At 36.4% G+C, this 23948-nt stretch overlaps 2 protein-coding genes across 3 annotated transcripts; one reads left to right on the forward strand and one right to left on the reverse strand.

Annotated features, from left to right (window-relative positions):
- Positions 1-3347: 3347 nt before the first annotated feature.
- On the forward strand, positions 3348-9890 carry LOC104116250 (uncharacterized). Of its 2 annotated transcripts, XM_009627063.4 has the most exons (8): positions 3348-3726; positions 3840-3896; positions 6174-6344; positions 6983-7165; positions 8015-8145; positions 8440-8608; positions 8755-8884; positions 9287-9890. In XM_009627063.4, the coding sequence occupies exons 1-8, from the start codon at positions 3499-3501 to the stop codon at positions 9565-9567; spliced, it is 1350 nt and encodes a 449-aa protein (XP_009625358.1). In that variant the 5' UTR covers positions 3348-3498; the 3' UTR covers positions 9568-9890. The 2 variants fall into 2 exon arrangements, with proteins under 2 accessions (XP_009625358.1, XP_009625359.1); XM_009627064.4 differs by lacking the exon at positions 6983-7165.
- Positions 9891-15776: 5886 nt separating this feature from the next.
- Positions 15777-17124, reverse strand: LOC138907168 (uncharacterized). The gene is made up of 3 exons (XM_070197499.1): positions 17053-17124; positions 16784-17004; positions 15777-16290 (listed from the first exon to the last, which is right to left on the reverse strand). The coding sequence occupies exons 1-3, from the start codon at positions 17122-17124 to the stop codon at positions 15777-15779; spliced, it is 807 nt and encodes a 268-aa protein (XP_070053600.1).
- Between the last annotated feature and the right edge of the window lie 6824 nt (positions 17125-23948).

A 23948-nucleotide genomic window follows, 5' to 3' on the forward strand; every position in this document is an offset into this window, starting at 1 on the left:
TATGGGAACGGGGCTGTAATACTCAAAATAACCGGCTGGATCATTCACTCGGCATAAACTCAAACTGGTTCTCAGAGATGGACACACTCCTCCTTACCCTTAGCTCTACCACTCTCTCCCACACTTTCATAGTATGGCTAAGCAGCTTGATACCCCGATAGTCGAAAGCTATATATTTTTAAATATAAAATGACTAAAAACAAATAACATTAGATCTTTGTTTAATATTAATTATTATGTATATATTATTTTTGTCTACAACTAAAAAATGCATATGAATTTATCTATCCATTTATCTTATTTTAATAAGAAAATGTGTTATGTAAATTAAAATAGAGGAAGTAATGTTTATATAACTTTTTAAAAATTTAGCATTCATCAACATAGGTACACGCGCAAAGCGCGTACCCTAAAGCTAATATCCTAATAGTATCTTTATATTTTTATATTTTTTAATTAGAATAAGATCACACAACATTGATTTACATAATGTGAGGGTGCTATACTATATGATAATAAAAAGAGAGTCAAAGACACCCGATTAGGTCAAGTGGTAACATAATAAAAGTAACTTAGCAATATTTGGATAAAGTTAGTTAGGTTAGATAATAATTAATTTTTTTTAATTTTAAAAAACTAAATTATGCATTATGTGTTGTTAGTAATTAGTTACTCTTTTTGAATTTGAATTTAAGCATACAAGAAACGTCTAATTTGAATTTAAAACAATTACAAGCAACGTAGTAAACAATATTCAAAACTTTATATTGAAAATAAAATAGAAGAAAAGTCTAATTGCGGATTCCATATAATGTAGAGAAAATATTCTAAAAATATTGTTACATTATACAAAATAATGAATGAATATATATATTGGACGAAGTAAAAAATGTAAAAATTAAAAATTTATATTGAATAAATAGAAGAAAAGTCTAATTGCTTATTTCATAAAATATAGAAAGAAGATAATAAAAATATTGATACATTTTATACAAAATAATGAAAAACATATATTTTGGACGAAGTAAGAAATATATATTATCTATGTTATATTAAAGGAGGTATCTATGTATTATATATTATATTATTTATATATAATAAAAGGAGAGGCAACGACACCATATTAAGTCAAGTGGCAGCATAATAAAAGCCACTATGCAATTTTAGGACAAACTTAGTTAGGTTAGACAATAATTAGTTTCTTTTTTAATTTAAATTTTAAAACATTAAATTATGCATTATGTGTTGTTAATAACTAGTTACTCTTTTTGAATTAGAATTTAAACATACAAGAAAAGTCTAATTTGAATTTGAAACACTTACAAGCAACATAGTAAAAAATATAAAATTCAAAACTTTATATTGAAAATAAAATAGAAGAAAAGTCTAATTGTAGATTTTATATAACGTAGAAAACAAATCCTAAAAATATTGATACATTATACAAAATAATAAAAGAACATATATTTTGGACGAAGTAAAAAATGTATAAAATTAAAACTTTATTTCATATAATGTAGAAAGAAAATAATATACATATAGTACTAAGTACTTGACATAATATAAGTAAAAATATAAGACTTATAAACGGGTATTCTTTTACCCCCTAAACGTATTTTGAGTGAATTTTATTCCAACCTAATAGCTGATGTGGCAAATAATAATAATAATAATAATAATAATAATAATAATAATAATAATAATAATAATAATAATAATAAAGCGCGTAAAAGGTGGGTCCCTTTCTTTTCTATTCTTGAGATCTCTTCAACCACCCCTTCTTTCTCCTTCTCCCCTTTCTTCTTCAGATCTCAGTTCCTTTACTTTCTTCTTCTTTTTTTCTACTTCTTTTCTTTAATAAGTTTAACAAAATTTTTTGAATTAATATCCAGATCTACTAATCTGAAAGACAAATATGGGAACTAATCTTCAAGAATTCAGAATTTGATTTATCAAATTAACAAAGCAAATTGAGGAAAAATGATTTCTATTTGCAACATATGATTTGCTTCATTTTTTCAACAAGATTGTTGTAAAGTAGCATATCATTTATGATTTAATATTATTACACTCAACTCAGGAAGATTGTCAATTTACCCCAAAATAAAGTTTTAAGCCTTCAGTCTCCTTCGACCGCAGTGGCACCTGCCCAATTCACAGCACTTTCCCGGTGTGGAATGATGTGGGTTTTGGTGTACAAATCCACCTGTAGGCATCTGTAGGCATTGTGATTAATTTGTTGAAGAAATAGAAATAAATTAGGATTTTGTTATATCTAAATTCTTACTCATTTGATTGAAGAGAGATGGTTAAATCAAGCATTGCACTTGGTATTATTATTGAAGCATTTTAATGGTTAATTAGGATTATTAGTGTAAAATTATGAGTAAGAAAAAAGAAAAAGAAAAAGAAAAAGAGGAAAGTTTACCAAAGAAAAAAGATTTCTGACGTGGCGCTGACATGGTTTTGACTTGGCGCGCGTGTGTAAAACACCTCATATTGTGAGAACTGGTATTAGTATTTCAGGGAAAAAAATAATTCACTCCAAATACGTTTGGAGGGGAGGGAGGGGAGGGAGGTTAAAAGAATACCCGTTTAGTTTAAGTGTTTAAATGTATTTTTTGGACAAGTTTAATAGAGTATTTATGTATTTTGCCTTAGAACTATGATAACAAAAGTCATACATATACACATAATTGAAATCATAATAAACAAAGAATTATAAAGGAAGAACACTGAAAAAAGAAAGAATTATTAACAAATTGGTATTGGTAGATTTTTTTATAAAAATAATAAAAGACTTATCTCTTTATACTTGTGATGAATTCAAAATTATAATTTAGTAAAAAATATATTACATTATTTAAAATTTCAGTAAAATATAAAATGAGAAAACTAATCAAATATTAGAGTAAAAAAGAATGTACGGAAAGATGGGGATAAAGATAATTTTAGGATATTTATACTTTTAATTAATTAAAACTTAAAATATAATTAAGTAACACTCAAAAAAATTATTGATAAATTTAGACAATTGAAATTTTTTGATCAGTATAACACAAGTTTTAAAAAAAAGAATATTTCCAAAGTGAAAATGTATATTCATGTTATATTAAAAGAAAAGTAATGTCAAAATATTATGTCAATTGACAAGTTAATAAAAAGTCACACTAGTAAATATATAGTACTAAGTACATGCTAGTTTAATTAGTATATGATGTGCATCAATTTTATTGTATTTCTGCAGGCTACATTAAAAAATAAAACAAATAATTTATTACAACAATATGATATATCAGATCATAATTTTATAAAATTAGTATTCTATCAAATTGTCTGCGCAATACACTAGTTTGATCTAATAAACCAAAAAGTGTAACCATTTCGAAAATTTAGCAATTTCAAATAGAGTTATATGAAACAAATTTGAAGCTTTTCTGTTCCCAGTTTTCATAAGAGGGATTTAGAGGTCTGTCGTTCTCAGAGGGTTTAGAGTTAATGGGCAAAAGCCAGCAAATGGGGACTGTTAAAGGAGAAGAGGAGTCGAGCCTGATTGAATATTTGAGGAAAGAAGTTCTTGATTGGGACGATGAAGTGAAGTTGATTGCGAGGTACAAAGCATTCAGCGGTCAGAGGAGTGATTGGGAGCCCCTTTATCTTTTCTGGAGGGATTTGATTCTCAAAGTTGCTCGACATCTTCACATCTTCATTATTCGCCCTTCTCAGGTTTCTCTCCTTTTACTTCTCCTGTCATTTCATAATTTTTTTGTTTTTGTTTTGTGACTCTGATAATGGTCCATAACATGACAAATTGGCTATTTTTGTGTTCTGAATGGAAGGTGAAGATTTGGTTCGACCGAGGAGGCCTCGTCCCTTTGTGCCTCGAACAAGTATTGGTATGTCTCACATTGTAATCTACGTATGGTCATAAATTTCAATGTGTTTTGGTAACTTAGAAAATGTATTCTATAAGAAAATCTTTTTCTAAGTTATTTTGAGATTTTTGGTTGGGGATGGACGAAAGGAGCATAAGGTAGTAGCGGAAGGTGGGGATCCTAGTGGTTGAACTTGTAGTTGATATCCTCTAGTTTGAGTCTCAATTGCATGTATTTTCTTTAATAATGGTGGCATCTGGGCTAACTTGACCTCGTCTCGCCTATTACACTGGGTACCTGTAACTTTACCCACCAGGGCTTAGGCAGATGAGAAACGCGGCGTAGCTACCTTGAAGCAAGGGGGTTCAAATGATACCCCTCTTGCTAAAACATTATACTTGTTATACATGTATTTTTATCCAAAAATAATAAAATGCATGATAAATACAAGGGTTGAATCCCCTTGAATTGAAACAGAAGCTTGATGTAGCCTATTTTTACAAAAGTTGAATCCCTTCAATGAAAACTTTGGCTCCACCACTGCAAGGTTTGCTCCCACTTCATTGACCATTATGCCATAGCCTTGGGTGCCTCAACTGTGTGTTGTTTTCAGCATGTTAGTATTTCTTGATAAAAAAATGTTAGTATGTTAGTGTTTAACAATAAAGGTAAAAAGATAAAACGAGTGCTTTGCATGGAAGAAAACATTTATTCTATCCTAAGTCAAGAGAGATATCCATAAGCAAGATCAGATAACTGAGAGAGGAACTAGATTGGGTGGGTGATCCGTAATTGGAAATAAAAAATAGAAGAAACCCAACCTGAAGATGCAGAAGAATAGTCTCTCCGTTAAAATTCTAATAAGTTGAATTTGCAACAAGGTGGTCATATCTGCATTAGTGAAACAATAGAGAGTATGATACTTATGGAAGACTAGGGTTCGAACCAGTAGTGTTACAAAAAAGGTTTCTTTCCATTTGCTCAAGCATGGGCAGATAGAAGTAATCAGTACATGTATTGGTGGATATGCAGATACCTGGTAGGACAATTAAAGTACGCACAACCTTGTCGGGGCACCATTGTTCAGAAATAGAGAGGCTAAAAGCTGCGGTATTAGGATCCTGGTGAATTGTTACTGAGGATGGAAGGAAGTTGGGGGAAACTATTTGGTGATAGTAGAGAATATTAGCTTCAGCGCTGATGCTAGAAGAGGAAGGCTTTGCTATAGAGCAATGAATGATGGCAAACTTATTTTTGGGGACCTGAGTATATGTTCAAACTATGGAAAGCTCCGCCTGATAAGAAGGATGTGGAGTCACAATTGGAAACGGTGAAGATTCCTCTAACATGGAAAAAGTGAATGAGATCTTAGAATATCTCGAAAGAAGGTCATACTGAAATTTATCACCCACCAGCTTTGATTATTGGGCGTGATTCTGTCTTTGATTTGAAATAGAAAAAAAAAGAAGGGAAATTGGGCAAAATCCTTAATGGAACATCTTATATTGCTTTCTCAAAAAAAAAATTTTTAAAAAATTTATATTGTGGGAAAATGTAATTTTGTGGAAATTAAAGACATGAAGGGTTATGGATTGACTTAAAGACATGCGCACATGTCGAAGGAAGTCAGCAACAAAAGATTATTTATTTTGCTGATTGGTGTTCAAGAACGTAGGGAGATTATATCAATCAATCAGCTATGCACCAATATCAAACTTAGGCAAACTCACTAAAATGCAAATTTGAAAGAGCTGATAAGAAGGTTAACATAGGGAGAGCAAGAAAGAACAGAAAAGTAGCTTTGACACTACAAAAAACAAAACCAAGAAACGAGGCTTGTCCCGGCTTGTTTATGAAGTTTGATGGAGGAATGGAATTCACGACAAGCTAGATGAACAGAATGAATTGTTCTAAAAGATTAGTTTGTTGTAAGGATAGAAGAGATCATTTGTGGATATAAGATTTGGTGGTTTTCATTAGTCTATCTGGTCCCCTCTTTTTTTCCCCATTTTAGTGAACTCTGCTGTACGTGGGTTTTAACTTTTAACGCGCCTTTTGTTCTTTCTGATACAATCTCTTTTGCAGCAAATATAAAGATTATTTTATTTGAACTGTCTTATTAATCATCAAAATAGACTGTAAGCAAATGATCTTAAAATTCAATTAGTTGAACAGTGTTATCAATTTTAAATGAGAAATTTAGAGATTTACGCTAGAACTGAAATTCTTTCCTGCCCCATGCGTATGTCCACAAATTGCATCAGCCAGCAGCATGACAATCCTGTTCATTACATGCAGCTTGAAATGTATACCGCTGGTGAACTATTGCAGAATGTGGGAGTCACTGATCCAGCTAGTGGCTGGGTTTCCCAAATTTTGCAGAAAGTAGTAAATTTGGGAGGTCTGTTGAGACCACCTACTCAAGAAAAGCTTGCCGAAGACTATTACATCATTCCTGTATTACTGAAGGTAATTGTTTTCTTGTTCTCAAACCAATCATTGATATTATTCATCATTATGTACTAGACTTGAAGGGGATGTCATAAATTATTAAGATAAAGCTGATCCCTGGCTTTCAGAAAGCCTGAGTAAAACTAGAACGGTAAAAAATAGGCCAGTGGAAATATGAATGGCCTTATCTCAAGCATTGCGTTTGTCAGTCTATGGCTATTTCCTATACTACATGATGTTAGATGTTGTCTTTATTCTTGCTTTTTTTGTGCTTTCATTGGTTACTGTTCGTTTTTTTTTTGGCTCCTCCTTTCCCATGGTTTTCCTTAATTTGTTTCTTGGCTTTATTTCCTGTACTTCCCTCTTTTTTTTTTTTTGATAACCGTGGTGTCCGGGTCAGCTTGCGCGCACCTCGACTAATTCCACGGGATACCTGTCACCTCCCACCAGCAACAGGTACCAGGTAACTCTATCCACCAAGGCTTGGATAGATGAGAAGAAATCACCTAGTATTTGCCTCCGCTGGGATTTGAACCTAAGACCTCATGGTTCTCACCCACTTCTAGTAATCATTTCACTGTAGTTTCCTTAATGGTTCATTGAATGTTCTAATCTTTCAATCCCCCCGCCCCACCCCACCCAAAACAAACAACTAGGAAAAGGCTCTTCAAGTGGTCCAAGCATTATCCAAAAGCCACTGGACAGCTTCATGTGTAATTACATGGAGAAAGTTCGAGGAACTTTCTGGCGGATTCAAGGAAGCTCATGCAGTCTTGAATCACTTGTCTGAATGCGGGAAAGCAAAGTACCTTGTAACAAACAAGAAGGATTTAATGGAGGTAATGTTAGTAGGAATGCTGTTCTCCATTTGCATTTCATTTATCAATACTATGTTTGGTTCCACAAAGAAAGAGGAAAGGGTGGATGAAAAAGAAATTCATCGCTTCCCTTTCAAGTATTAGTCATCATTTATGGCCAGCTATTTGGTATAATTGAAAGAGAAATAAAAGAGACCTGTTTTTCTCTCCATTTTATAGTTGTATGCTACCCCTCTGTTTTAACATCTCTCATTTTACTTTCATGTATAGCAAGGGAAATAACCCTTACCTCTTCTCGTTTACTTTTCCTCCTTTCACCTTTCTCTTTTCAAATAGTATTACTATGAAAGCTATACCAAGAACGAGAATGGGGTGGAAATGGCGAAACTTATTTTCTTTCTTTTTCTTTTATTTTTGTGATGAGAACAAGCAGCATTCTTTTGAGTTTTTGGCAAAAAACATCACTGTTGTCTGGGCCCAAATTTTACTTAATCCCTGTAGTATACCATTTAACAAAAAAACATCCCTATGTATTAAAACATTAAACTTACTAGTCCAAAAATAGTGCGATGAACGAGTTAGTAGTATTGTATTGAAGCAATAGTTCACTATACTATTTTACCGGGCTCGCCTTACCTGTAGCAATCAAGAACATCGTCATATGGATGCCCTACAATCTTTATTGATTTCCATTCCATAATAATTGGTTTCTGCTGTTTCTCCTTTATGATTGGAACCTAAAACTCTAGATCTTGACTACCTCTTAATACTGCCATATTTACTGCTTTTGTTTGTTAAACCATTGGAAGGTTGGCTCGCCAATCCTTGAACACTGCTAGTAATATGGACGGATGTAGTTTTTCCATACAGGGGGTGAAAGTCTCTCTTTCAGCACGAGCACTTTCTGGCACAACAAGTCTAGATTTTGATGTGCTGCATTTGATTGGGACGGTAGAAAAACTTGAGCATCAGCTTAATGTGATAGATCAACGCTGGAAAAGGTAAGGACTATCATCCTCCATTATTAAATGCTCATACGAACTGAGAAGAGATTCCAACAATAAATGCATCTGTCGTGTAAAACTGCAAAAATAAGTGCTTCATCCAACAAAAAGAAAATCAAGAAGGAATATTGGAAAGTGCTTTCCTGCAGCCAGAAGAGGGCTAGCATGCTCAAAATCGTTTGACGTAATCTTATTGTGAAGTTCAGACTTAATAGCTCTATTCAGGGCTCATAAAGGTAGCACTGTTCCTCAAAGTTAACCACAATAATATGATGCTTGTTCTATGCGCAGGTCTAGAGAATCTGCTTTAGCTTCTCTAAAGCTTGGGAACAAACAGGTGGCTCTAAGGTGTTCAAGGGAAATGAAGCTGGCTTCTCTGAGTAGAGAAAAATGTACAGCGCTTTTAAACCGAGTGGAGGAAGTCCTTGCAATTATTTCTGATGCAGAAGCCTCAAAGGAGGTTGAATGATCTTCTCAGTAGTCCCTGGATATTATATCATGTGAAACTGTGCTTGTTCTAATCCTAAACTGACAAGTTGCAGATGACCTTATTAGTCCTTTTTGAACTGATTTGACAACTCTAAACTTAACCCTGATTAATGGCAGGTTTCTGAAGCCATTCGAATTGGCACACAGGCTATTAAGGAAAATGGGATCAATTATGATGAAGTTGAGCTGTGTCTACAGGAGCTGAATGAGTGTGTTGAATCCCAGAAGCAGATTGATGAAATTCTAGGTAGTTTTACACCCCAAAATTCGAGTCACATTCTTACCAGTATTAAAATTCAAGAGAAAGTGTTGATAGTTTTAACTCGATCGGTAAGCATGGTAGTGAAAATTCTTATATACTATTCACTGGAAAAACCATAACCAAATGGATTGAGCCTGTTTGTCGAAATATCTCTCCCAGTTCTAAAACTGATGGACAATAATGAACCTTATCAGGTTAATGTATATTATCTCAATTTGGTGTCAGGGAATCGCTTAATATGACCTTTGAGTTTGAAGATATTTCACCCATCAACTGATAAACCGAACAATTTGAACATATCTGCTCAATCTGATTAATTCTGATGAGTAATGAGTTAGCTGGCATTGTTTCTGTTCTAAAACTGCTAGTTTTCTGGCTCCTCCTCAGGATCAAATGTAGCAGTTGCAGAAATTGATGATGAAGATATTGAAGATGAGCTGAAGAAGCTAGAGCTGAATTTTGCTGAGGTACCGACTGAAACATCCACCAGTCATAGTGCAGTGGACGCTGTAGTAGCAGGAGGGCAGGAAACTACTGATGCGATGAGTGACTCCCTTGCGAACCTTCATATCTCACACCATGCAAGGAAGGACCTGGAGGCAGAACATGTTGTGGAGCCTATGGGTGACTCGTCAAATGATGTCAATCGGGAAGCTGCTCTGGCATAGCTAATTGCATTTAGGATCATGTTTTCTCCATGTTTTCGTACCGTGATGCCTGGTAGTCCAGCCATGATTGATAGAGTCTGCACCTTTCGTCTGCGGGGATCAGGGCACAATTGTTGCGTGAAACACTGTCAATATGAGATTATGCATTGACACAAGGGTGGGTCAAGGGAAGCTAGTAAAGCTTTTGCTTTAGGCCCGCTAAGTATTTGGGTCCCAAAAACGTTTTTAGTTGTGAATTTACCATCTTATTTATCCTTATAAAAATGGAAAGAAAGACTATCTAAATTTTAACAATAGAAATATTTTAGAACTTTGAATTAAGATATTCAAATCTTCATATTGATAAATAATAATTTTTACAATAAGATCCAATGTAATACCCCAAACTTTAGACAGAGTTCCACACGGGCAAAACACAAGAGGCATGTTGGGTATATAAGTTAATAAATCTTAGACCCTAGTGACGCGTTTTAAAGTCGTGAAGGCTTAGGCCCCAAGCGGACAATATCACTAGTGGGCTGAGCTGTTACTAGTGGGCATATCCCTGATGCTCTGATACCAAGTTTGTCACGACCGATTTTCTGAACAAGCCATGACCGGCACCCGATCACTAAACTTGACCAAGCGAACTATCTGCGCTTATCAAATCTATTATAACTTCAAACTTTATATGCAACAAGGCAATGCTTTAACCAAATACTTTTAATTAATTTAAATATCTAAAATAAACCAACTCTAAAACTTTATTCGTAGTGACTACTGAAATATTGCAAAGTTATTATTAATACATCTGAATCTTAACCCCCCGACTGTGTACTAATAAACTGACGCACTGCTCAGGATATGAGATTGCCTAGATAGTTCTCCAAGTAAACAAAGAAATAACTAAATAAAGATGACTCAAAGGAATACTCCACGAACAAAAGCGGAGCTCACCAATAGCACTGGAAGAGAGAGAAGTCCTAATTAGTCTGCTCGCCTGCAAAACCGGTTCCTACGTTGTACTGCAGATCAACGTAGGTTCCCAAAAGAGAACGTCAGTACCATCCATTGTACTCAGTGAGTCTCGACGACAGGGGACGAAACTTTAATAAAATATACATTACAAATAAAGATTCTGAATGCATGAAAAAAAAAGGTTCTAAGAAAAATTCTAAAATAATTGCATAGTGGTAGTTTATGAATATTCTAAAAGAAATTCATTTATTTTTATTTCTTATAAAAAAAAAATACTTCACTTTATACTTCGGGAGTTCCAACTATCCTGACTTATTTTTGTCTTAGTCACCGTATGATTGGCACGGGTTCGATCCCAACCTGATCGAATAGGCCCAATCCACGAGATGTCACTCGCTTCATGATTCTCAGCGCTCATGTATCATACCTTAGCCTGGCTAAGTAAATTCTCAGCAACGATACCCTCGGCTCGTGTGCTCCCTACTTTGGCACAAATAGTTTCAGAAAGTCAACGCCTTGGTCAGGACCCCCGGCCTGGACGATGACCCCTTCTCAGAATAGAGGATACTCTCAAAAATCTTTTCTTTCTAAAACTTCTTCTTGTGACTTTTAAAGTCTAAATCTTTTCTGGAATATCCTATACATACTCATACTGGTATCCTTATATGTAAAGCATAACATAAGAATGAAATAAACATTCAAAAGTATTTCTAAAGATTCTTACTTCTTCATGAATTTTCAACATGAAAATGGCATATAAGAATAACACAACAATCTGAAAATTTATGCACATATATCATAATAAATCATCTAAACTTTAGCTAGAACAATTTTAAGTTAATAAGTACTTACTCGCTCCGATAAGTACAAATTAACTCTTTTAAGCAATTCATCAAACACCTTGTATGTATGTTTTTGTGAGTTAAACCACTTTGATAAAGGGTTGTATCCACTCACCTCAAAACTCTTCGAGCCAATACGTAGACCCCAGTTCAATTTATACCCGTCAAATAATTGATTCTACAACAACCAGTGCATTTTAATCAATTTTAAAGTTTCACACCTAAACATGAAATTTACTGTTGATACAGAGAAAGAAGGGAATTAACTATTCAATTCTTACCTACTACTACTACTACTACTACTACTACTGTAGGATAATTGATAATAGGGAATTTATATACCTAAGTTCAAGAATTAGTGATTTGTAAAGAAACCTAAAACTTTCCGCTGCCTGCGTGAGTATTGAGCAGCAAGGCTACCTCTGCTCTGTTTCGTAGCGTTCTGTTTCTCTTTTTCGTATAAGGCTTGCATGAATGAACAGAAGTTTAAGCCTTCTGCTTTGTTCGTATAAGTCTTTTCAGCCTTCAGGCTTTTTAATTCTATTTTGTTTAAGGCTTTAAGCCTTTTGCCTTCCCACTTTATGGGCTCTAGGCTTGTCCTTTTTTTTTTTAACTTAACTAATAATTAATGATACTTATTTTTAATAATTAATAATATTAAAATTAATAATATTCCCTTGCTTGTATATCACGTTATTTATAAATAGAGAAGTCACTCAAAAGTCAATCATAAGGGTTTAAATCCGTAATAGAAGTAAAAATTTTATGCACTCAAGGCAAGATAAAAACAAAATTAAATCCTATATTTAGCGTGTCTTGAAGCTTTTATAGATTTGAGGAGTGTTACAATCTTTCCTCCTTAAAAGAATTCGTCCTCGAATATTGCTAGGGCCTTATTCTTAAGCTAACAATTATTCCCTATGTCCTTGAACTTCTTAAATTTTCTTAGCATTACTCACTTTCCAAAGGCCTCAAAATTTTGGCTAACTCCGTAAATTTTCAAAAATTTCGGCAGAGTCTCCTCTGTAAATTGGACTATCCAAAAATATCCCTGTCACCAATACCACAAATACACCAACAACAACCACATATACCATAACAAGCCATTAATAGGCACCATACACAGCTCATAAACTAGTTACTCACACTCAGGCAAGGAGGTACCACAATAACCAACCAAAATCTCAATCAAATCACCACACTTTAGCAAAAGTAAATCACTTTAATGAATTAAATGTACTCTAGCATTGTACTAAATTATTTAATAACTAAATATACTCTGACAGAAACTAAATTACTTCAACAACAAAGTTTAATCTAGCAAGGACATAAACACATGTTAACTTGTACTTAATAAATAAAATATAAATGCCAAGCCAAACCTAGGTTCACATACCTTGTTCATCAAATAAATAAGGATACTTCTTCCTCATATCTTCCTCGACCTCCCACATAGTCTCTTTTGAATTATGATTACTCTACAAAACTTTTACCGATACTAAATCTTTTGTTCTCAACTTTCTTACTTTCCTATCGAGAATTTCTATAGGTACCTCTTCATAAGTCAAGCCTTCTTTAATTTCTATGGTATCAGCATGTATTATGTGCGACTCATCATGAATGTACTTTCTAAGCATAGACACACAACGCTAGTTCATAAGCTAATTTTCCCTTCTTTTCTATAATCTCATAAGGTCCGATAAACCTAGGACTAAGTTTTCCTTTCTTACCAAATCTCATAACTCCTTTCATTGGTGAAACTTTCAAAAACACCTTGTCACCAACCATGAACTCTAAGTCACGATGCCTCTTGTCAGAATAGGACTTTTGACGACTCTGAGCCGCTTTCAGTCTTTCTTTGATTAGCTGAACTTTCTCTAAGGCCTCACAAACAAACCCTGGACCGATCAACGACACCTCTGCTAGTTCAAGCCAACCTACTGGGGACCTACATCTTCGCTCGTACAATGCTTCATAAGGAGCCATACCAATGCTGGCATGATAGCTGTTATTGTAAGCAAATTCTATAAGTGGTAAGTGATCATCCCAATTAGCTCCAAAGTCTATAACAGGTGCTCGCATCATATCTTCGAGAGTATGAATGGTCCTTTCTGCTTGGCCATCGGTCAGTGGATGGAAAGCGGTGCTCAAATTGACCTTGGTACCTAATCTTTTCTGAAATGCCTGCCAAAAATGTGCCGTGAACTGAAGGCCTCTATTAGATATGATTGAAACTGGAGTACCATGCAATCGGACTATTTCTTTAATGTACAACTGCGCATATTGCTCTGCGGAATCTTTCGTCTTTATTGGTAGGAAATGCGCGGACTTTGTCAGTCGGTCTACAATAACCCAAATTGAATCATGCTTAAGGTATGTGCGAGGCAGACCTACTATGAAATCCATATTAATCATCTCCCATTTCCACTGTGGTATCTCTATATCTTGAGCTAGGCCACCAGGCCTCTGATGCTCGGCTTTGACTTGCTGGCAATTCAAACATTTGGCCACATGATCTGCTACTTGCTTCTTCATGCCTTTCCACCAATACAACTCTTTAAAGTCCAGATATATTTTGGTAGCACCTGGGTGGATAGAGTACCTCGAGCTGTGAGCTTCTTCCATTATGGACTTTCTAAGACCATCTATATCAGGCACACATAACCGATCATTGAACTTCAAAACTCCATCACTTCCTAGAGTGAAAGCAGTAATTTCTTTATTTCTGACTCCTTATTTTAACTTCAATAAATACAGATCTTCGTCTTGCTTAGCCTTAACATGCATAACAAGAGAGGATTGCGTTAAGGCATAAGCAGTTATACCTCTTTCAGTCTCATCCAATCTAATTCCATCATTTGCTAGTTTTTGAATTTCTCGACCCAAAGTTCGCCTTTGTACTACAAGATGGGCTAGGACATCCATTGACTTCCTACTAAGTGCATCTGCTACCACATTAGCTTTGCTTGAGTGATAAAGGATATTTATGTCATAATCCTTCAATAGCTCGAGCCACCTTCTCTTGTCTCAAATTTAACTCTTTCTACTTGAAAATGTACTGGAGGCTTTTGTGATCTGTAAATACTTCACAATTCTCGCCATATAGGTAGTGTCACCATATCTTTAATGCAAACACCACTACTGCAAGCTCCAAGTCCTGCGTGGGGTAGTTCTTCTCATGATTCTTTAACTTCCTGGAAGCATAAGAAATAACTGTCCATCTTGCATAAGAACACACCCAATACCAACTCTGGAGGCATCATAATACACTGTGAACCCACCTGAACGTGTCGGCAAGGTTAACACACGTCTTCTTTAACTCTTGAAAACTCTACTCACAAGCATCTGACCACTGGAACTTAACAGTTTTCTGAGTCAACTTAGTTAATGGAGCTGCAGTGAGGAAAATCCCTCTACAAACCTTCTATAGTAGCCAGCTAACCCCAATAAACTCCTGATTTTGGTTGGCGTTGTCGGCCTTGGCCAGTTCATGACTGCTTCTGCCTTTTGAGGGTCTACTTTTACGCCTTCACTAGATACCACATGGCCTAAGAATGTCACTGACTGCAACCAGAACTCACTTTTTTAAAACTTGGCATAAAGCTCATTCTCCTTCAAGGTCTGCAAGGCTATCCTGAGGTGTTCTGCATGCTCATCCTTGCTCTTAGAGTATACCAAAATATAGTCTATAAACATGATAATAAAGGTATCAAGGAATGGCTTGAAAACTCTGTTCATGAGGTCCATGAATGCAGTTGCAGCATTTGTCAACCCGAAGGACATTACTAGAAATTCATAGTGCCCGTAGCGAGTTCTAAAGGTTGTTTTAGATATATCCTCTTCTCTGTTTCTCAAGTGATGGTACCCCAACCTCAAGTCTATCTTTGAAAAGTACTTTGCACCCTGAAGTTGATCAAATAAATCATCAATTCTTGGCAGTGGGTGCTTCTTAATGGTAACTTTATTCAACTGCCGATAGTCGACGCACATTCTGAGAGACCCATCTTTCTTCTTGACAAACAAGACCAGGGCACCCCACGGTGAAACACTCAGCCTGATGAAGCCCTTGTCAAGAAGGTCTTTCAACTGTTCTCTCAACTCATTAAGTTCTGCTGGAGCCATCCTATAAGGAGATATAAATATGGGCTGAGTGCCTGGCATGAGATCGATGCCAAAGTCTATGATTCTTTCAGGAGGAAGTCCGGGAAGGTCATCTGGAAAAACTTTTGGAAATCCTCTAACAACTGGCACATACTGAAGAGCTGGTGGTTCTGATTCTGCATTAATGATGTGAGCCAAATAGTCAAGACACCCCTTGCCGATCATTCATTGTGCCTTAAGGTAAGAAATAAACTTACCTACAAATGATGCTGAACTACCCTTCCACTCTAAGACTTCTTCACTTGTAAATTAGAACCTGACTATCTTGGCATGATAATCTAAGGTGGCATAGCAGGAAGACAACCAATCCATACCCATGATCACATCGAAATCCACCATTTCTAACTCTATGAGATTGGCCTCGGTGCTGCGAGCTTGGACTGAAACTATACAACCTCTATAGACTCTTGTGGCTTCCACTGACTCACCAACTTGAGTAGATACTAGGAATGGCTCACTAAGTTGTTCAGGTTCTAGCTCGAGGTTAATTGCAAAGTTTGGAGTCATGTACGAAAATGTTAAACTTGGATCAATTATGGCATAAGCATTATGTGAGCAGACTAGAAGTATACATGTAATAACTTCTGCAGATAACTCTGCACTCTGACGATCAAGTGTAGCAAGCAAACGGGGTTGTCCTCCTCCCTGAGTAACTCGATCTACACCTCTACCTGCCCCATGCCCGGTTTGATTATGAGAACCATGAGCCCAAGGTGATACAACTGTCGTAGCTGAGGAACTAGAAGGACTAGCTGATCCCCCACTAAAATTACATCGCAACTTTGGGCAGTTTGCCTTTATATGACTATTGTCTCCACAATTATAGCAACCGTGAAACCCGAGCTTGCATTGACCTAAATGATGCCGCTTACATGTACCAAAAAGACCTTGTTGTTGTGAATGTTGCTCAGCATGACTCTAGCTATATGAGGATGATGTCCTAAAATTCTGATTATGGCAAGAGTGGTTTCCATAACTCTGAGTACGTTTGAAAGAAGCCCCACCACCTGACTGATGATTGTACTGAACTGGTGCTAATGACTCCTTATTGAAGGAACCCCTTCCTCCTCCGTTGGATGTACCACTAAACCTGCCCGCTATCCGGGCTTTCTTGTTATGCTCTTTTTGCTTCTATCCTTTATTGTCTGTCTTTTTCTAAGTGCTTAGCGAAACCCACAACAGAGGAGAAAGCTATCATTCCTACCGCTACAGCTGATGTCGTATCCTTAATGTGGTAAGCCAAACCACCAACAAACCTGCAGATCTTTGCTTTTTCTGTCTTAACCATGTGAGGAACATGCTTTGCCAAACTTATGAATTCCATGTAGTACTCTTGCACACTTTTATTCCCTTGCTTGAGCTGCTCGAACTCTGTAGCCTTAGCTTCCCTATCCTCTTCTGGGATAAAGTTAGCCATGAAGGCCTCTTTAAATTCTTCCCAAGTAGGCGGACCATCATCTTCATCTCTTTCCTTTTCCTACATCTCAAACCAAGTGCCAGCCATATCTCTAAGCTGGAAGGTAACCAGCTCCACAACTTCATCATCAAATGACTTCATCGCTCGGAGGGCTTTCTTGACACCCTCCAGGCACAACATTGGATCTTCATCAACTATAGTACCACAATAAAATGGAGGACTCAGATTCAAAAATTCAGTCACTCTTGACGACTCAGAATTGTTCTGTCTATTTGATTAAGGTGGATTCTCAACTCTTCTCTCGTTCTGGTTGGCAATGAAGGCTTTAAACATATCCATCGCATTGTTGACAACTGTAATGACCCGACCGGTCGTTTTGAGCCCTAGCATGTCGTTCAACAGTTTGAGACCCTGAGAAGCTTTACTTAAGTAATTATGACTTGTACGCGTGGTCAGAATTGAATTTCGGGAAGTTTGGAGTTGATTTGGAAAGAAAATTCTAAATTCGGAAGCCTTAAGTTGGAGGAATTGACTTAAGTATATTTTTGAGTAAACGACCTCGAAATCGGGATTTGAAGGTTCCAACAGGTTTGTATGATGGTTTTGGATTTGATCGTATGTTCGGATCGGGTTTTGGATGACCCGGGAGCATTTCGGCACCTATTATGGAAGTTGGCATTTTTAGAAGGATTTCTTAAATTTGAATTGAAGTGAATTTCAATGTTATCAATGTCCATTTGGGATTCTGAGCTTGGGAATAGCTCCGTATGGTGATTCCGGTGTTGGGAGCGCGTCCGGATGTGGATTTGGAGGTCCGTAGATCATTTTGGGGTCATTTGGCGAAAGTTAGAAATTTGAAGGTTTTTGAGAAGTTTGACCGGGAGTGGACTTTTTGATATCGGGGTCGGATTCCAATTTCGGAAGTTGGAGTAGGTCTGTAATGTCAAATGTGACTTGTGTGCAAAATTTGAGGTCAATCGGACGTGATTTGATAGGTTCCGACATCGAATGTAGAAGTTTGAAGTTCTAAAGTTCATTAAGCTTGAATTGGGGTGCAATTCATGATTTCGATGTTGTTTGATGTGATTTAAGGCCTCGATCAAGTTTGTGTTATGTTATGGGACTGGTTGGTATGATTGGACGGGGTCCCGGGGGCCTCGGGTGTGTTTCGGTGTGGTTTCGGATCATTTCGGGCTGTTTTGCAGTAGATGCTCGTGTCTGTTGTTGTTCTTTGCATTCGCGAAGAAGGATTTGGCTTCTGGGATTTTGTTCTTCGCGTTCGCGAAGAGATTCTCTCGTTCGCGAAGAAGAAAATCTTTGTTCCGCAGGTCTGACTTCGGAGGCTCATATCTCAAAATTCATCCAAAAATAAAAGTTGTAGCTCTTTGGGTCTAGTTTTCAGAAAGATAAACAATTTAGCATTTGGATTTGTGTACAAAAAGTTATGACTGGTACACTACAGGCTGTCCGGGAAAGTGAAGAAGAAATTTGTGTTGCACAGGGCTGATTTTGGTAGCTTATATCTAAAAATTTATAAGGAGTTGGGAGATGATAAACATATGAAAGTTATAGCCCTTGATGTCTAGTTTCCAGAAAGTCAAACCATTTGTGATTTGGAGTTTTGTACAAAACGTTATGACCATTATACTAGAGGCTATCTGAGAAGAGTTTGAAAATAACTTCTGAGAATTTTGTTCATCGCGAACGCGATGGGAGGCTCGCGAACGCGATAAAGGGTCGCATGGGTAGTGTATAAGTTTGAAAAAATGGGTTTGGCTCATTTCATCTCATTTCCTCCATGGGAGCCAACCTAGGAGCGATTTTGGAGCTCTATTTTCATCATTTATGTTAAGGTAAGTGATTCCTACCTATTGCAAGTTAAATATTTGGTTTATATAAGAATTTAGGCGTGAAAATTCATGGAATTTAGTAAAAATTTGGGATTTTGAAGAAAAACCTAGAAATGGGTATTTTTGGATTTTTACCACAAAATTGGACATGGAATTTGGAATAAATCATATAATAGAGTTCGTAGTGATATGGATAACGTTTATATTCGAAAAATTTCGAAATCCGGGCATGTGGGCCTGAGGGTGAATTTTATCGACTTTTCAAGCGGAGTTGAAAATTGTTTAAATTGATAAATTATGAGTATTAGAGCATATTTTGATTGGGTTGCAACTTATTTGACTAGTTTTGGAGCGACGGGTGTCGGTTTGAGGTTTTAGGGAGGCTTTGGAGCCGGTTACGAGATTTCGGAGCAAGGTAAGTCTCCTTTCTAACCTCGTAAGAGAGAATTAACCCCATAGGTGAAATAAATTAATATGTGCTTTTAATTGTGGGGGACTACGTACGCACGAGGTGATGGGAGTCCGTACGTAGCTACTAGCTATGCCTATGCCCGGGTAGTCTAGGTCTACAGTATGCCTTGTTGATATCGTTGTCGATTTATGTTTGTGGGTTGCCCGAGAAGAAACAAGATTGAGGTTGAGTAATAATTTCCTTGAAAGACTTGAAATTTGAACAATTTAAGATTTAAAAGATTTCATTTGAACTTCGAAATTTCGAAAAGAATTGAAGAATATTATAATAGATTAAGAAATCTATGTGTAACCGCGTCGCACGTATGTTTCGCGAGCGGGGTAATTTTCTTAAACAATTTCAAGTTGAATTACCATTATTTTAAAAAGAATCAAGAAAGAGATATGATTTAAATGTTAAACTTATATTTGGCAGCCTTGCAGATATGATTCGCGAGCGGGGTATTTATATTTGACCGCGTCGCATGTATGATTCGCGAGCGGGGACTGCATCGCATGTATGATTCGCGAGCGGAGAAATTTATAGATGCATCTATGGTTCGCGCCGTTCGACTCTCGGCAGTGCACAATTTATTTTTATTATTGGATCGGGTCGTACGACCTCAGCATTACTTGCGCATGATTGTATTAATTGCTTCGGAAATTATAATAATTGATATTGCCTCATTGGCCTAAGATATAAACTGTTAAAATGATGAAAATGAATTTAGGAAATTTCTTGTTAACAAAATAATTGTTTACTTATTTCATGATATCGGGCTTACAGCCGTTCTACGTGATCCATGCTTAATCATATCATTGGTATATTAATTATAGCCCGTAGTAAGTATCCGAGTCAACCCCTCGTCACTACTTCTTCGAGGTTAGGCGGGATACTTACTGGGTACGCGTTGATTTACGTACTCATGCTACACTTGCTACACATTTTTGTGCAGGTACACATATGTTTAGCGGCCTTGTGGGCGCAGAGGAGCAATTTCGGCGGGGACTTAGATGAGCTGCATTCTATAAGACGATCCGCAGCCAACATAGTCTCCTTCAGAGTACTTACATTTTTTTTTTCTGTCCAATTTGTATTCCGGACAGCTGTTGTATTTTATTTTACATTCCTAGTTAATGCTTATGCACTTGTGACACCGGATTTTGGGATGATTATGGGTTGCACTGTATTGGAATTGTTTTTAAAGATATTATTATTTATTTTGTAAACTCCATCTTCTACTATTTAATTGAAAGAAAATTATGATTTCAAAAATATTAAAATGAGACCTGAATTAAGAATTTAGTGTTGGTTTGCCTGACAGCGGTGTCCGGCGCCATCACGACCTTTAATGGATTTTGGATCGTGACAACATGGTATCAGAGCACTTGGTTCACTTAGGTCTCACGAGTCATGAGCAAGTATAGTAGAGTCCTGCGGATCAGTACGGAGACATCTGTACTTATCTTCGAGAGGCTACAGGGCTTTTAGGAGCACTTCCCTTCTCTATTCCTCATCGTGCGATTCGATTCCTTTGAGGCTTATGCCTTTGTTTCCTTCCTATTCAATCTTATGCGGCGTGAAGCGCTTGTTATAAATCAGGAATTTGAGGAATTGTAATTGAAATATGGCCATTAATTTGGCTTCTTCTCAAGTGGGGACCAAATTTTCATAACATTTGCCATGACATAATATCCACTATAAAATAATTTGTGGATCATGACATTTGCCATGACATAATATCCACTATTAGGCCAAGGATTTCTTGCTATAAATAGAGGAGCTTCTCCTCATTTGTAAACACACCAATTCAAGAGCTTTTCACTCTTGTCTTTCTTTCTCCTCCTTTATTTCATTATAGAGTATTTTGTAAGAGAGTGAGTGTTGCGAAATACTTGTGTGAACCCTTTCTTTGGAGTGATCTTGTGAGGTTATTATCTTGGGGTATTTGGGACTAATTAGAGTATTTACTCTAATTTTGTACTCTCTTTTGTATTCTTGTATGTATAGTAAAATTGCTCCTCTCCGCTTGTGGACATAGGTCACCTTGACCGAACCACGTTAAATTTGTGTCTTCTTTATCTTCTTTAATTGCCGTTATTATCAACTTGCATTGTCTTTGTTATTATCATTATAACGTTGTTTGGCTAAATTTCGCACTACCCGGTAACCCGATCCTAACAAATTGGTATCAGAGCCAGATCTAACCAGGTTAGTTTAAATAGCCAAAATGACTCTAACAAAGTCTTATGTTGAGAAATTTGACCGAAGTGCAAACTTCGGAATGTGGCAATTAAAGATGGAAGCTATCCTAATTCAGGATGGCTTAGATTTGGCACTGCAAGGAAAGGAGAAGATGTCGGATAAAATGATGAACGAGGAGTTTGCCATCATAAACAAAAAGGCAAAAGCAAGTATTATTTTAAATCTTTCAAATGAGGTTTTGCGTGAAGTTGCAGCATAAAGCTCAGCCAAAGGCATATGGGAAAAAACCCTATATATGAAAAGAACAGTAGAAAACGGGCTTTACCTAAAGCAAATACTCTACACTTTTTGTATGGCTGAAGGTACCTCTATACTTACATATCTTGATACTTTTGATTTCTTCTTATGGAATTAAGTAACATAGATGCTGAAATCAAAGATGAGGATCAAGCTGTGTTATTGCTTATTTCCTTACCCCAGTCGTTTAAACATATAAGAGATACTATGCTTTATGGAAAGGATAATATCTCTTATAAAGATATCAAATCTATTTTGAAATCAAAAGAACAAATAGATAGAGATATTACTGGGGAAACTAGTGGGAACCAAGGGGAAGGCTTATTCATAAGAGGTAGATCCAATAAGAAAGATTCAAGTAGTGAGAAACCTAAATCAAGGTCAAAATCCAGATACAGAAATGTCATGTGCAAATATTGCCATAAGAAAGGTCACATTATTTCTGAATGCTTTAAATTGAAAAACAAAGAAAAACATACAGAAAAGAAAAATGAGCATAAAAATACTGACATTGCCGAAGCAAGTGTAGATGCTGATGAGACCGAGGAACTATTTTTTTAGCAACTAATAATAGTTTCAAATCTAACAGTGAGTGGATTTTAGATTCGGGTTGTTCTTATCATATATGTCCCAATCAGGATTTATTTACCACATATGAATCTATTAGAGGTGGAGTTGTCTTGATGGGCAACAATGTTGCCTGCAAAGTTATTGGAAAAAGTACAGTCCGAATCAAAATGCACGATGGTGTGGTGAGAACTCTCACCGATGTTAGACATGTTCCTGACTTGAAGAAAAATCCCGTCTCTTTGGGCACTCTAGAATCTCTTGGGTGCAAATACACAGGTGAAGGTGGAGTTCTGAAAATTTCTCATGGTGCTCTTGTGATCATGAAAGCACGCATATCTGGTACGTTGTATACTCTTTTGGGATCTACTATTACAGGTGCTGCTGCAGTTTCAGTATCAGATAAATCAGATTCTGACATCACCAAATTGTGGCATATGCGATTGGGGAATATGAGTGAAAAAGGTCTTTCCATCCTCAGCAAAAGAAGTCTCTTATGAGGCCAAAGTACCGGAAATATGGAGTTCTGTGAACATTGTGTGTTCGGAAAGCAAAAAAGAGTCAGCTTCAAATATCCAATGATTCATAGAACAAAAGGTACTTTGGATTACATTCATTCAGATCTTTGGGGTCCTTCACGTACCCCATCAAAAGGTGGTGCCAGGTATATGTTAACTTTCATTGATGATTATTCAAGGAAAGTTTGGGTTTATTTCCTGAAAAATAAAAGTGATATTTTCTTAAATTTAAAATAATGGAAAGTTTTGATTGAGAAGCAAACAGGAAAATAGGTTAAGCAGCTTAGAACAGATAATGGCTTGGAATTTTGTAATGATGAATTCAATGAATTTTTCAAGAATGAAGGAATTGCTCAACATTGTGCTATGAGAATGACACCTCATCAAAATGGTATGGCAGAAAGGATGAATAGAACTCTTTTGGAAAGGGCTCGTTGCATGATTTCAAATGCTGGGTTGACAAACGCCTTTTGGGCAGAAACTATCTCTATAGCTTGTTATATTGTCAACCGAGCTCTTTCTACACCTTTGAACTTTAAGGCTCCAGAGGAAATGTGGTCAGGCACTCCTGCTAATTATACTGATTTAAAGATATTTGGTTGCCCTGCATACATGCATGTAAATGATGGAAAATTAGAGCCAAGGGCTAAAAAGTGCATTTTCCTTGGGTATGCATCTGGGGTAAAAGGATACCGACTATGGTATCCTGATCCCACGACACCAAAATTTATAATTAGCAGAGATGTAACCTTTGATGAATCCTCTATGTTACATTCTAGAAAAGAGTCTTCTAGTTCTTGTAATACAGATAAAGGAAAGAGTACACTGAACCAGGTGGAGATTGAGATTGGCATTCCTTCTGAGCTAAGCTCATCAGCTTTGGAGCAAAATACAGTTAAAACTCTTGAAGTTGAGACAGAAGCTGAAATTCCTGAAGTTGAGACTCCTAAAGTTGAACCAGAAGAAGAGGAGTATTCTATAGCCAAACATAGACCAAGAAGAGAAGGTAAACAACCATTAAGGTTTGGAGATTATGTTGCATTTGCGTTTTCAGTTGCACAGGAAACTGAAGAAGTTTTGGAGAACCATCAAAATATTCAGAAGTAGCTTCTGATA

This window comes from Nicotiana tomentosiformis, chromosome 1, assembly GCF_000390325.3.
Source record: "Nicotiana tomentosiformis chromosome 1, ASM39032v3, whole genome shotgun sequence".
Lineage (NCBI taxonomy): Eukaryota > Viridiplantae > Streptophyta > Magnoliopsida > Solanales > Solanaceae > Nicotiana > Nicotiana tomentosiformis.